The sequence below is a fragment of the Spermophilus citellus genome (genome assembly GCF_964194105.1).
Source record: "Spermophilus citellus genome assembly, chromosome: X".
Taxonomy (NCBI): Eukaryota; Metazoa; Chordata; class Mammalia; order Rodentia; family Sciuridae; genus Spermophilus; species Spermophilus citellus.
In genome coordinates, this window is record NC_138190.1 from 40,578,753 (window position 1) to 40,594,127 (window position 15,375).

Below are 15,375 nucleotides of genomic sequence, written 5' to 3' on the forward strand. Positions count from 1 at the left end.
GGACTGTACCACCGGGGTTCCCTTCCCTCCGCCGCAGCCTATAGGAGTTAGTTGCGTCAGAGACCGCTTCACCTTAGCCATCAGAGTACCAAAGCCTTGGTTGTCCCCCTACCCACCGGAAGCCTGGGCTCCTTTAAGCGTCGCCTAGCACCAGCACCTCCCCTCCCCTCCGCGGGCCGGGAGGCTGACCTGCCCCTTCCCCGCCCCCGCCCCCGCCAAACTTCTCTGAGGGACCTGGCAGCCTTTCCTCTGTGCCCGCTTCTACCCGGGTAACCGAACCCCTGCGCCCTTCCGAGCCCACCTGGTGGTGTCTGTGTCAGAAACTGACTCCGGTCTCAGAAAGGGCCGGTTGCCTGCAGCGTCTCGGCGGTCACTACACTTGTATAGTTGCCTGAGGCGTGTGTGTGTGTGTGTGTGTGTGTGTGTGTGTGTGTGTGTTGGCGGGGGTGGGATGGGGGGGTCGTACGTGTCAGACTTAGGCCAGGAAGCGGAAGTCGCCGGCAGCCAAAGTTTAACCTCTGTGGGCGCCGGGTGTTGTGATTCCGCGCTGGGAACTGTGGATCTGTGGAGGGAGCAAGGGGATGTGGGTGACATCCGTAGTGGCGTATCTTAGCCCGCTTTCAAACTCCTTTCTGATGTCCTTATACTGTCATGAACACTGAGTCTGAATTATCTGAGGATCCAATAACTCCCTTTTGATCCCTGAATTATTTAGAAAGCCACTGTTATAACTTGCAAAAATCCCCCCCAAAACAAATGCCCAATGTTTTCTCTGATATAAAGCCGGTGACTCAAACGGAAGGAGAGCATGGGGGGAAGAATATTTCTAGATAGGGAAGAGGGGGTGGGAGGGAAAGGGAGAGGGAAGGGGATTGGCAAGGAAGGGGGAATGTAATGATCATCATTATACAAACTATATGTAAGAAGATTTGAATTTGGTGTCAACATACCTTGTGTACAAAGAGAGATATGAAAAACTGTTGTATATATGTGTATTAAGAATTGTAATGCAAAAAAAAAGAGTATATTAATGGCATAATTTTGGCGTGAACATACTTTATATTCAGAGTTACGAAAAATTGTGCTGTAAATGGGTAATAATGAGTGTAAGGCATTCCATTATTGTCATGTATGTAAAAAATAAATAAATACATATTTTTAAAAATAACTTGCAAAAATCCTCTGAGACTCAAAGGGTAGAGGAATGGGTGCTTTTTATATTGGGCGCCAGGGGTGTCCCCTGGAACCAGGGGGAATGAGCAGAGTTTTAGAGAAAGGAAACAAAGACGACTGAGTGCTGGCTGCACCTTACCTGGGATTTGGTCCACTGGGGTAGAAATGCTGCCCAAAGGAGCCTTTCAAGATTTGAGCTTGCTCATTCTGTTGTGCTTTTTTTCTCAGAATTGATGTCTCAAAGAAAGCATGTAGAGGGAGTGTAGAAAATGTTAGTTTCCTGACACAATTTCATTTTACCAAACAGAAAGTTGATCCTTATGTCAGTGATTTCTAACCCAATTGCTTTGTGGCCTCAGAATGCTCTTTGAGTGATGTCAAGTCTGAAACCTGATGAAACTTGCCCAAAGTCTCAATTACCTGGCCAGTTTTCAAAACTTTCATATTTTGATTGAGAACACCATCATCCAATTGTTGGGTTTAGTGTACTCTGTGTGTCTATTAGTTAAAACTTATTAGTCGGGGTGTATAAAATATGTATATTTTTCCTGATGATTTTCTTCTGCTTGTTAATCATGAGTTACAGAGAAGGGGGAAAGAGAATGAGAATCTTCCACTGTATTGTTGATGCCAGGTTTTCATTGTGCCAATCAATTTGTGCTTCTTATATTTTGAAGTTTTATTATTAAATGCTGGTAAAGGTACTGTGTTATTGTTAAATAGATATAGCCAAATTCCTTCCCCCAAAGGCTGTAATGTTTCCCAGTCCCACTGTTACAAATGTGTACTTGAAACTCAAAAAGGGGCCCAATGAACAGAGAACAAGTTGTTGGGGCAAGAAAGAAGATTTATTTGATAAGCCAGCAAAACTGAAAAGACAGTAAAATAGCATCCTAAAATAACCATTTTAACTCAGCATAAATTTTGAACTCCTTTTATCCTCAGTTAAGGGAGAAAGGAGGGGGCTTAGGTTAGGGGAGACTTCTAGGCACTGCTCTGTTGATCTTGAATGGGATGTTGTAAAACATGGTGATTGATATGCACATAATAACAAGTTTGTGATGGCGTTCCTTGAAAATATCTTCATTATCCTCATCTTGGTGTGATCAGTCTAGAGGGGGGAAGAAAGATTAGGGCAAGTTTCATATACATAAATTTTGTGCTGCCAGTTCCAGATAAACATTGCCTAAATGACTAACATGTCTGTGTGCAGATTTGAACAGCCTGAATCCAAGTTTAAGGTAGCAAAAGAAACAGACATAATATGAAGGTTGAGATGCTACACAATTTTGACCCTGTTTTAGTCACCCATAAGACACCAGCACAGGCCCAAGTGGAGTCAGTACTTTTGAGAATAGTAGCCTTCAAATCCCTGAATAGTAATTTAAGCAACCATTATCATCATGACCCAAGTTTCAAAGGAATAATCTACAGCAAAACTGGTGGGAAACTAATAAAATATTGCTCAGCTGTGTGACCTCCAAATTAATGGTATTGTTTTTGCCCCACCCCCTTTAAGGCAGAGTCTCACTATGTTGCCCAGACTGGACTTGAACTCCTTTGGCTCAAGAAATTTTCCTGCCTCAGCCTCCTGAGTAGCTGGGACTACAGGTGTGTACCACCATGCATGGCCAAAATTAGCAATTTTTAAAGTCAACTAAAACAAGTGAACTTAGAACATATGCTTAGATTTTCCTTCCATTTCCCTCCAGCACTGGATGTTGATGCTTTCTTTAATTTTTGCCATTTCAAGGGCTATTAATATTTAATCAACTTAATTTGCATTTTTCTCACTACTTGTACAATTACAAATCTTTTTTTCTGTTTTTCCCCTCTTCTTCCAGTTTTCATGTCCTTTTTCCCATTTTCTTTAAGGTAATTTGACTTTTTCATATCAATTTTTTTTGTTGATGGACTTCTATTTTATTCATTTATTTATATGTGGTGCTGAGAATTGAACCCAGTGCCTCACACATGCTAGGAAAGTGCTCTACCACTGAGCCACAACCCCAGTCCCTCATAACAATTTTTGGAAGGCCCTTTGCACATTGGTGATATTAACACTCTGTCAGTTACATTGAAATAGTTTTTCCCAACCCTATCTGTACTTTGCATTTATAGGTATCCTTTAATAAATAATTAGAAAAAATGTAGTTTCTGATCAGAAATGTCTAAGCTTTCTTTTATGACTTCTCTAATTCCATATTGCATGGTTCACCTTCTCTATCTAGGTAGTTCTTTCTAGAAAGATAGTCTTAACATTTATTTCAATGATTGTTTTGGCTTTCTCCACTGAAACCTTTAATCTAATTGGAATATACTCTGTTGAATAGTATGAAATATGAGATCAAACTTTGTTTTTTGTGTCAAATATATACAAATACAGACTTAGGAAGAAACTTTCACTAGAAAGAGATTTTTGCAATAGAGAGACCATTCCTATCTCACAAATCTGCAAGCATTTCAAAACCAAACTGAAAAGGGCTTTTGAAAAATAGGGTAAGTGGAGGTAAACAGAGATACATCAAATCAGTGGAGGGGAGGTTGTACAAATAGGGGAAGTGACCAGTGGAATCTTACCATATATGGAATATTAACATAATCTGGAAAATATCTCTCTAATCTATTTCATTTCAAAGGATTTTTATTCTTGAAATTTTATTTTCTGGGAAGTCTCTGAAGTTTAAAATCATTTTATCACATTTCAAAGTGAATGTTAATCCCCACCCCACCCCACTCCCCCAAAAAACAACAAAATGAAACTATTGTAATTCTGATTGGAGTTATATAACTTCAATATAATAGTTTGGGGAGATTTAATATTTTCATTACATTAAGCCTTTGTATCTACATTTGGTGTCTCTGATTATATCATATGACTCAATGATATTTTTGTATAAATCTGTCATCTCATGTTTAAATTTATTTTTAGATATTTATAATATCTTTTGTCATAGTTAAGACTTATTTTTGCTGATCCCATCTGCTTATTGGTATAGAGGAAAAAGCATCATTTTTATAACATCTATCTAGTACTGATTCAAAACTACCAATTCTGGTAGCCTCTTAGTATAGTTTATTAGGTTATCTTTTGTGTATATGTGATGCTGGAGATTGAACTTATGGTCTATGCAGGCTAGGCAAGAACTCTATCACTGAGCTATATCTCCAGCTTCTAGGTTTTCAAACTATATAATCATATCAGATATAGATAATATTCTTTCTTTATCTGATATTTGATAATATTATTTATTCTTTTTTTCATGGTATTAGCTGTCCAGTACAGTAGCCACTAAGGCTACTGTTTAAATTTAAGCTAAACAAAATTTAAAATTCAGGGCTGGGCATGGAACTCAATGGTAGAGCACTTGCCTAAGCTTATACAAGACCCTAGGTTCAATCCTGAGCACCACAAAAAAACTTTTTTTAAATTCAGAGTCTCAGTCACCTAGGTACTTTTCAAGTGCTCAATAGTCACATATGGCCAATGGCTACTGTATTGGATGGTGCTATATATGAAACATGTCCATCATTGCAGAAAGTTGTATGGAAAATGCAGAGAAAGAGTATGCAAAATAATATTGGATAATAGATATGGTAGAAAGCATCCCTCTTTTGTTTCCCATGTTAATGAAATTGATTTAAACCTTCTACCATTTAGTATGAAGTTTTCTGGAAATATTTGGAAGATGGTATTGTCAACTTTTGGGTTTTTTTTTTTTTGGTACTATAGTTGAACCCAGGGGTACTCTGTAACTAAACTACATCTCCAGCCCTTTTATTTATTTATTCATATTTATTTTTTTCTTTAGTATCAGGGATTGAATCCCAGGGCACTTAACCACTGAGCCACATCACCAGTCCTTTTTAATTTTTTTAATTTTAAGACAGAGTCTTGCCAAGTTTCCCAGGTTAATGTCAAATTCATCATCTTCCTGATTCATTCTCCCAAGTAGCTGGGATTTACAGGTATGCACCACTGCACCTGGTGGCATTGTCAAGTTTAAATGGTTTCCTTCTGTTGCTATTTTATCTCCAGTTTTTATCATGCATACAATGGCTATTGAGTTTTATACTATATACCTTTTATATTAATTATATTTTTATATTGATTTATGCTTTTTATACTAATTATAATTATATTTACATTAATTTATGTTTTCATGTTAATTGATAGCATTGTATGACATTTCTAAAGTATTTGTATAAGAAATTATTGTATACGAAATTATGTTGATTGACTTACACATATTAAAACATATTAGCATTCCTGGAATCATCTTAGTGTTTACGGTATATTACTCTCTTGAGGTGCATCTGGATTTGATTTGCTGCTATTCTATTTAGAATTTTTCATTCATATTGTGAATGAGAAGAATCTTAAAATATGATATGTTTGGATCTGTCCAATGTGTCTTTGGGATTCATCTGAAGTGGCAATCCCTTTCTCCACTGAAATGTCTTAACTGGGCCTCTCCAGGAATCTTCACCCAGACTGATTTTAGGACTGTCAGCAAAAGAGTCTCTGCAAAAGAGTTCAATGTAGACAAATTTCCTATTTTCTTGTCACCCTGTTGATCACTGGCCGAGAAGATACCAGTATGGTTTCCTCACCACCACATGAATCTAATGACTTGAAAGACAGAGTAGCTGGTGAAGAAAAAGCTTTATAGGCAACAAACCTGCAGGTAGGATATGGAGGATGGTCACTCAAATTTCATCTTGCTGGGGGTTACAGGTGCAAAAACTTATATGGGGTTTCTGGATAGTGTAGTTTTTGCCATAGCTAGGTAGCACCAGAATGGTTATTAATTTTTGGAGATATCAGTTCCCTTGATATGGTTTGGTTGTTATCCACAGATCACCAGAAATGCCTAGAAGCCTAAAGAAAGATTAACTCAGGAGGTTGTATGACTGGTGGTGTCTATTTTTTTTTTCAGACAAAGTTGGATTTATCAGTTAATTATGTGGGGATTGAGGCATAGAGGAGTAAGGCAAATCAGAAACAATGAAACACAGATTTGCTAGTGCTCAGAGCAAGTTAACCCACTCACTGGCTTCAATATTAGTGAAACATTATCTCCATCTTCTTTTTATAGCAGTATATTTTAGTGTCTTTTATACAATGAATTTGGATCTTTCTCTACAGACTGTAAGAGTTTATATAGTGTAGACTCATTTAGTACTGATTAGTTTGGTAAAGTGTTCCTTAATTTACAACTGGTTAGGATATTTTGGTAATATATTATTTTTTGATTTTGTTGAATTTTAAAGCATGTCAACTAGCAAAACCCTCTCCTCATTTTTTGAATTATTGGGGAGTTTTAGGCAGCTTTTTCATTGCTGTGACCAAAAGACCTGGCAAAAACAATGCAGAGGAGAGGAAGTTTGTTTGTGGCTCAAGATTTTAGAGCTCTCAGTCATAGGTGGCCAACTCCATTGCTCTGAAGCAGAACCTCATGACAGAAGAGTATGGGGGAGGAAAGCAGCTCAAGAGATGGCAATCAGGAAACAGAGCTCTACTCCTCAGGGACAAAATATAACCCCAAAGTCATGTACCAAATGTTCTACCTCCTCTAGCTACACCCTACCTGCCTATAGTTATCACCTATTTAACCTCTCAGTGGATTAATGCACTGATTAGATTAAGGCTCTTATAACCCAATCACTTCAGTTCTAAACTTTCTTGCATTGTCTCACACATGAGCTTTTGGGGGATATGTGCTTTTATGTCATATATATATATATATATGAAACAAGCTCCTCCTATCAGTGGAGGGAATTGAACCCAGATGTGCTCTACCACTGAGCTGAATCCCCAGCCCTATTTATTTTTTAAGACAGGGTCTCCTTAAATTCCCTAGGCTGGCCTTGAATTTACAATCCTCTTACCTCAGCCTTCTGAATAGCTACCATCTACAAAGCTCTACTTTTTAAAATGTATCAATTATTTTTTTAAAGGAAAATTAGACAATTGAATGCATTTTTTAATGCTGGAAGGGCATAAGAATAGAAATTACATAATTGGCTTATAAGTTACAAAAAATTTATATCTGTTATCAATAGCTTATTTATTATAATTTTTTTTAATATTTATTTTTTAGTTATCGGCGGACACAACATCTTTGTTTGTATGTGGTGCTGAGAATCGAACCCAGGCCGCACGCATGCCAGGCGAGTGCGCTACCGCTTGAGCCACATCCCCAGCCCCAATTTATTATAATTTTAATGGTTTTTTTTTGTATCAGGATTGAACCTAGGGGCACTTTACCACTGTGCACAGGCCCCAAGCCATGACTCCTATTGATCCACCCCAAAATGATTCCCAAAGACTTGTAATTCCTCGATGATCTCAGGCTTGTAATTGATCATTCATCACCTTAGTGCCCTAATCAATAAACTCATGGACTGAATCAATGACTTTAGATACTTAGATCTCTAATTCTTATTAAATCTCAGAAATTTCTACAGAGGTCCCAACCACTTAACCATATATGTCTCCAGTTGTTCCCTTCTAGGATTCTCCCCACTTGTCACTTATTACCCCCAAATGAATGGCAGATATAGGCTCTGGATTATCCAATTCTGTTGGATCCTAACTCATTGCTCCTCCCCCACAGAAATCCCCCAATCTTTGACTCCCAGAAGAACCCAAACAATCAACCCCAAATTTGGATTGGTGTTGAACTTAAATGATAAAAACTTAAAACACTTTCAGGCAGAAACAACATGTTTTTTGCAACAAAAGGGGATTACAGAGCCACTTGACTTTGTATGGCAACACTAGAAGTCATTTAGAAGAAAACATCTACAGATTATTGAGAACTGAGATCCAAGAATTTAAAACTCACTCTGGCTAGATATCATTCTTCTGTCAGAGCATAAGTAACACAATTTTAGACATAAAAGCATTTACTATATAATATGCTTATTTTTCCTAACTCGGAATGTTCAAGAGAATAGTAACAGAATCTTTAAAATAGAAGGAAAGTAGTTTTGGAAAATGAGTTGCAACTGACATACACTTATATCTGAATAAAGATGATGTCATAGAGTATTTATTTGTTTTTGCTGTGCTGAGGATTGAAGCCAGGGCTTGTGCATACTCAGCAAGTACTTTACTACTGAACTCTTGGACTTAAGCAAGCCTCCTGCCTCAGTCTCCCAGGTAGCTGGAATACAGGTAAGTACCACCAGGCCAGGCTTGAGGGCTTTTGATATTGGTCTGGGGTATGGCCAAGACAACTTTTTTTTTTTAAAGAGTGAGAGAGGGGGGAGAGAGAGAGAGAGAGAGAGAGAGAGAGAGAGAGAGAGAGAGAGAGAGAGAGAGAATTTTTTTTTAATATTTATTTTTTAGTTCTCGGCAGACACAACATCTTTGTTGGTATGTGGTGCTGAGGATCGAACCCGGGCCGCACGCATGCCAGGTGAGCGCGCTACCACTTGAGCCACATCCCCAGCCCAAGACAACTTTTTAAAATACTGATATGATATTGGCACAGGATCTGACTTCCTGAGCAAAACTCCTAAAGCACAAGAAATAAAATAAAAAATAAATAAATGGGATAGCATCAAACTAAAGATTCTTCACAGCAAAAGAAACAATTAAGAGCATGAAGAAAGCCTATAGAATGGGAGAAAATCTGTACAACCTGAACCTTAGATACGGCATTAATTTCCAGAATATATAAAGAGCTCAAAACACCACTGATAAAGTGGCACTTTACCACTGAAGCACATCCCCACCCCTTTTCATTTTTAGTTTAAAACAGGGTCAGTTTTCATCTTGTTTATCTTTAATTGTTTTATTAACATGATCTAACATATTCTGAAAAAGGTATACTCTCCCAGTATAAATTAAGATGATAAGATTTTATTACATTTTCATGAATTTTTGCTGATGATTGCATAAAGGTTTATGTGTATTACATCTAATTCATCTAATGTGTACTTTATTACTATGCAATATGTATTTTTATCTGTTGGGTGCTTTTAGCCTTGGATTTCAGCTTGAACATTATATTACCAGACCTGCTTTTATTTTTCATGCATTTACCTGACTACTTTTGCCTCTTTATTTTCAATATATTTCTAGTAAATGACACATAACTTTAATTTTTTTACTTATTTAAAGCTTTATTCTTGCCCGCTCGCTGTGCGGCTGCTGGGCGCGGATTGGCCTGGATAGTGTGCCTCAGTGCCTCATTGTCCCCCAGAATCTCCGGATAGGACTCAAACCGCAGGCAGCATGAAGATCTGGACCTCGGAGCATGTCTTCGACCACCTATGGGAAAATGTTACAACAGCTGCAATGCAGAAATACCCAAACCCTATGAACCCGAGTGTGGTTGGGGTTGATGTGCTAGACAGGCATGTAGATCCCTCTGGAAGGCTGCACAGCCACAGACTTCTTAGCACAGAGTGGGGACTGCCTTCCATTGTGAAGTCTCTTATTGGTTCAGCAAGAACCAAAACATATGTGCAAGAACATTCTGTAGTTGATCCTGTAGAGAAAACAATGGAGCTTAAATCAACTAATATTTCCTTTACAAATATGGTTTCAGGGGATGAGAGACTTATCTACAAACCACATCCTCTAGACCCAGAAAAGACTATTTTGACTCAGGAAGCCATCATCTCTGGGCAGGGATTCATCCTTAGCAGTTACCTAGAAGGACTGATGGCAACCACGATATCTTCTAATGCTAGTAAAGGCCGAGAAGCAATGGAATGGGTAATACATAAATTAAATGCTGAGATTGAAGAGTTGATGGCTTCAGCAAGAGGAAGCATAAGGACACCAATGGTGGTGGCGGCATTTGTAGAAAAATGATAAAGTCAGTATAGAATATCAAATCCCCAGGTCTCTCTCCAAGCAGACAGTGTATTTATTTGTTATTTAAAAAGTACAACTGTATTTTAGGTAGAATTTTTTTTTCTAATAATCTGTAGTAAGGCTATGTGACTTTTGATCAAAACAAAAAGATACAGGGCTTCTAAAATCCAAGGGATCATCTGAGGTTATTGTGGCTTGAAATGACTAATTTCTAGGGTTCTAGTATTTATGTGAAATTTAACGATATTTTTTAAAGTACTCGGGAGAAATGGGTATTGACATTGAGTCTCCTTAAAATAGAATTTTAACACTTTTCAGGCATTGGAACTGTACCTGATTTTGGACCAACCCCAGAGCCAAGCAAGCAGAGCCTCTCCTCATATACACACAGTCACCTTGCTAATACAGACTCACACAGCCTGCATGGGGGAACTGATTCTAAATTGAGAATTTGTATAGTTTTAAAAAACATTAAATTGAAACAATAAGAGAGGTAAATAGGGAGCCTACATCCTGGGAACAAATCTTTACTCCTCACACTTCAGATAGAGCCCTAATATCCAGAGTATACAAAGAACTCAAAAAATTAGACAATAAGATAACAAATAACCCAATCAACAAATGGGCCAAGGACCTGAACAGACACTTCTCAGAGGAGGATATACAATCAATCAACAAGTACATGAAAAAATGCTCACCATCTCTAGCAGTCAGAGAAATGCAAATCAAAACCACCCTAAGATATCATCTCACTCCAGTAAGATTGGCAGCCACTATGAAGTCAAACAACAACAAGTGCTAGCGAGGCTGTGGGGAAAAGGGTACACTTGTACATTGCTGGTGGGACTGCAAATTGGTGCAGCCAATTTGGAAAGCATTATGGAGATTTCTTGGAAAGCTGGGAATGGAACCACCATTTGACCCAGCTATTCCCCTTCTCGGTCTATTCCCTAAGACCTAAAAAGAGCATGCTACAGGGACACTGCTACATCGATGTTCATAGCAGCACAATTCACAATAGCAAGACTGTGGAACCAACCTAGATGCCCTTCAATAGACGAATGGATAAAAAAATGTGGCATTTATACACAATGGAGTATTACTCTGCATTAAAAAATGACAAAATCATAGAATTTGCAGGGAAATGGATGGCATTAGAGCAGATTATGCTAAGTGAAGCTAGCCAATCCCTAAAAAACAAATGCCAAATGTCTTCTTTGATATAAGGAGAGTAACTAAGAACAGAGTTGGGAGGAAGAGCATGAGAAGAAGATTAACATTAAACAGGGGTGAGAGGTGGGAGGGAAAAGGAAAGAGAAGGGAAATTGCATGGAAATGAAAGGAGACCCTCATAGTTATACAAAATTACATACAAGAGGAAGTGAGGGGAAAGGGGGAAAAAACAAGGGGGAGAAATGAATTACAGTAGATAGGGTAGAGAGAGAAGATGGGAGGGGAGGGGATGGGAGATAGTAGAGGATAGGAAAGGCAGCAGAATACAACTGAAACTAGTATAGCAATATGTAAAACAGTGGATGTGTAACCGATGTGATGATATGTCAAGAACTATGTAATGTTTTGAACAACCAACAATAAAAATTTAAAAAAAAACATTAAATTGTATAAAATAACTTGCTCTGCTAAAAACCACAGTGTTTTTATTTGGTATTTAAATGATATTTTTGGAGTAAAAATCATCACTAAGTCTAATATATGACTCCAACATAAATAATATTTTATTGTATTATAGAGTACTGTGTTTATTTGCCAAAGTTTTGTAACTTAGTAAAGATATTACCTTCCTTGGACTTGGACTTTATGATTTAGCATGCTGTACCGTGGGCTGGTTATGTTAACTAAAAAAATAAAGTCATTACCTGAGTTTCGCAGCACTCTTAAACAGAAAACTTAAACAGAACAGCTGTTCACATCTTTTAGAATTTCACATTTGCCTAACTTATAAATTGCCATGTGTCAAAATCATGGTTTTGTAATTGCTAAGGCATGATATGTCAGGTTATTTGAATATAATTACTTTTTGAGATAATTGTGACCACAAAATATCTTTTTTACATGAAGAGCTGTACATCATTTGAAATTACTCAAATGATGTCTTGATGTGAAACATAAATCCCAGGAACTTAATATTTTTAATAATATGGTGCCACTGTGGGGGCGTGGGGGCATTTGGGGAGAAAAAAAGAATAATGGAAGGTGGGGACAGAGTGAACCAAACTAACCACTGAGCCAATTGTACTGCAGGTTTTATTAATGGGATATCCTTATTTTTGATGCCAGAGGGTGGCTGAAAAGTGAAAAACAATCCAATAAATATATTTTGTTTAATATTTTGTAGCAGGCAGTTTTAATCACTAAATGATATCTTTGATACTTGCAGTTGTTGCATACAAAATATTTTTGTTAAAAGGTGATGAGCTCTTGCCTTTATTTTACAGTGCTTAATGAGATCACATTCTATAAAGAGACAGTTAATATATGTACATAAAATGACAGAAAGATACCAAACTTTTTAAAATTATGTTTTTCTATTGAAAATACTATTTAGCTAAAGAATTCTTAGGATATTTGTAAAAGCAAGTTAAATCTGATAAGGTTTCTGATTATGTTGTTTTGTAACCGGAGATGGTTTTTACAACTGAAATAACATTTCAGCTAAAGAAAACATTGCTAAATATTAATGTTTCACAAAAAGTGACTTGTATAATTTCTGTTATAGTTTTTCTGAAAAAAGGTGTAATATCCTAATGAAAAACAAATTTTTAAAATCTTTAAAAAAAAAAGCTTAATTCTTTCATTAGCAACCTTGGAAAGAGAAATTCATATCAGGACTCAGAGCAAGGAAGAGACCCCAAAACATCTAGGTTTTCCTTAATTCCTTTGGCTGTATAAGTTATAGAAGAATTTAAACCAAGCCAGACCCATTCCATCTCTGGTCACAACCTCATCTCTATATCCTAGTCCTGGTCACTTTGGCTGGAAATTGGCTTCACTTCACCGAAGGACCTAGTTCATGGGCATTCTTGGCTTCCTCGAGTTTGAGCATTCTCTTCTGCTACTGGTGGTGCCACTCAGCCATGGACTGAAGCATCAACTTGGTATCGAGCTTAAACAAATAGGAGCCATAAACCATGACCTCGGTGAGATCTGAAGATTCCAGAGTCTTCAGTGCAAGCATGGCCTTGCTTATGGCTCAATGTAAGGGATGTGAGATCTGTGTGGGCTGAACAGGGCTTCCAGTAGTCACATCTGGACCTCTAACACCTCTGGGTCTTTCAGGTTTTTGGGAACTTTCACCCATGGTGGGATATCTCTACCATCTAGGAGCTTATCCATCTTGAGTCCCTAGAAACCAACTACTCTCCAGTGGAGGAGAGTCCTACTGTCATAGGAAAGCAGGGAGCTGAAATTCCAAACCTTGGTTCTTGTGTTCTGATGAAAGAAAATTTAAAGTCAGACACAAAAAGGCATGCAAAATAACTTTATTATAAGTGAAAGTGAGGTAAAAGTAAAGTAAAAGCAAATTGAGTCTTAAGCAGAGAGCACTCTCAAGAGAGAGAATGGGCCAACTCTGAGCAGAGAATGAAAAGGGAGATAATGATATCTCCAAATTTGTTACTGTTTAATGTTTGCCAGGAGAACTGGGGACCATCTTCTGTACTCTTTGCCAATCAGGTGTTCAACTCCTCCTTCACATTGGGTGGTGGAGTTTTTGACCTTAGTTGGTTGTCTCCGGAATGGTCATAGTGGCCATCCTATTTAGGGGAGCTTCATTTACAAATCAATCTCATGTTAATATGGGCATTGGGGTCAATAGCTTGTTAGAACTTACCTTAGTGTGCTTGCGCTACTAAAGGAATCTTCCTTCCTAGACAAATGGAGACACCTATAGCCATAATTCCTAGCTTCACATCAACATCAATGGACCCTGTCAAGAGTTAGTCCCATTAATCCTTTTCTTTTGACATATTCGCTCCTTTACTGCTGTTTATTTTCTACAAATTAACTACCACACTTTGCTTTCGCTTTCACTTTGAAAGAAGTTTAAAGAAGACCCTAAAGTAATTTAAAGAACACTTAACCTTGCCATGCATTTCACTGCTTGCTGCTACCTACTACTTAACACTAACAGTATAACTTTTGTTTTTAACCCAATTTCATAGTCTGTGTATTACTGATGAACCAAATTCATTCACTTTATCAATGGTATGCCCAGTTTTGTGCCTACGACTGTATTGTATTTCCTTGTTTCTGTTTTGTTGTTTCCCAGTTCAAAGAAATTTTTTAGGTATAGATGGACACAATATCTTCATTTTACTTATTTATTTTCTATGGTGCTGATGATCGAACCCAGTGCCTCACGCATTTGAGGCAAGCACTTAACCCCTGAGCTACAACCCCAGCCCTCAATCTCTTTATACTTAATGGCTCTGTCAAGTTTCTGTTCATTCCCATTTTCCTTCTGTTTTAGTCAGCTTTTGTGTCACTGTAATCAAAATACCCAACAAGAACAACTTAGAGGAAAAAAAAATTATTTGGGGCTCATGGTTTCAGAGGTCTCAGCCCATAGATGGATGACTCCATTGCTCTGGGCCCAGAAGGTCAGGGAAAATATCATGGTGGAAGGGCCCAGTGGGGAAAAGCTATCAGCTCATGGCAGGGTCAAGAAGCAGAGAGAGAAATAGGGGGCATCACAGGAACAACAACTCTTCCAGGGCATGCCCCCAATGGCCCACCTTGTTCAGCCACACCCCACCGACATACAGTTACTACCCAGTCAGTATGTTTAAACTAGGTGGTCTGATTAGGTTATAGTTCTCGTAATCTTACCATTTTGCCTCAGAATATTTCTCTATTAACAGGAGTTTTGGGGGGATACCTCATATCCAATCTATAACATTTCACCTCTGGCCCATAAAAGCTCATGTCCACCTTACAGTGTAAAATGCATTAATCCCTCTGCAGGACTCCCATAATCTTAATAGTTCCAGATTTGCCTGCATGTCCGAGTTGAAAGAATCCTGTGAGACTCAAGGCAAACTGGTTGCTGTGAGCCCCTGTAAAAATCAAAAGCAAGGGGCTGGGGATGTGGCTCAAGCGGTAGCGCGCTCGCCTGGCATGCGTGCGGCCCGGGTTCGATCCTCAGCACCACATACCAACAAAGATGTTGTGTCGGCCGAGAACTAAAAAATAAATATTAAAAAATTCTCTCTCTCTCTCTCTCTCTCTCTCCTCTCTCACTCTCTCTTTAAAAAAAAAAATCAAAAGCAAGTTACATATATCTACTATAAAATAGCACAGGGTAAACATGCTCATTCCAAAAGGGAGGAATAATGGCATAGAAAGAA

General features: G+C 38.0%; 2 protein-coding genes and 1 pseudogene across 6 annotated transcripts in view; 1 reads left to right on the top strand and 2 right to left on the bottom strand.

Annotated features, from left to right (window-relative positions):
• The window catches only part of ZNF41 (zinc finger protein 41), a 61,702-nt gene extending 61,341 nt beyond the window's left edge, over nucleotides 1-361 (bottom strand). Inside the window, exon 1 of the mRNA XM_081277217.1 lies at nucleotides 302-361. The gene's annotated coding sequence lies outside the window, so the exon portion shown is untranslated. The remainder of the gene's footprint in view (nucleotides 1-301) is intronic.
• LOC308639157 (PRELI domain containing protein 3B-like) lies at nucleotides 200-10,776 on the top strand. Of its 4 annotated transcripts, none has more exons than XM_081277238.1 (4): nucleotides 200-269; nucleotides 2,697-2,784; nucleotides 8,255-8,356; nucleotides 9,308-10,776. In XM_081277238.1, the coding sequence occupies exon 4, from the start codon at nucleotides 9,422-9,424 to the stop codon at nucleotides 10,004-10,006; it is 585 nt and encodes a 194-aa protein (XP_081133364.1). In that variant the 5' UTR covers nucleotides 200-269; nucleotides 2,697-2,784; nucleotides 8,255-8,356; nucleotides 9,308-9,421; the 3' UTR covers nucleotides 10,007-10,776. The 4 variants fall into 4 exon arrangements, with proteins under 4 accessions (XP_081133364.1, XP_081133362.1, XP_081133363.1 ...); XM_081277237.1 differs by having other exon boundaries at nucleotides 204-269; nucleotides 2,693-2,784; XM_081277236.1 differs by lacking the exon at nucleotides 8,255-8,356 and having other exon boundaries at nucleotides 9,308-10,775.
• A 2,240-nt stretch (nucleotides 10,777-13,016) lies between these two features.
• Nucleotides 13,017-13,363, bottom strand: LOC308639404 (developmental pluripotency-associated 5 protein-like; annotated as a pseudogene). The gene has a single exon. The product of its transcript is annotated as a developmental pluripotency-associated 5 protein-like (transcript).
• Nucleotides 13,364-15,375: the final 2,012 nt, after the last annotated feature.

What these genes read in the sequence shown, in the direction of transcription:
- LOC308639157 (XM_081277238.1), top strand. Translation starts at nt 9,422, where the DNA reads ATGAAGATCTGGACCTCGGAGCATGTCTTCGACCACCTATGGGAAAAT.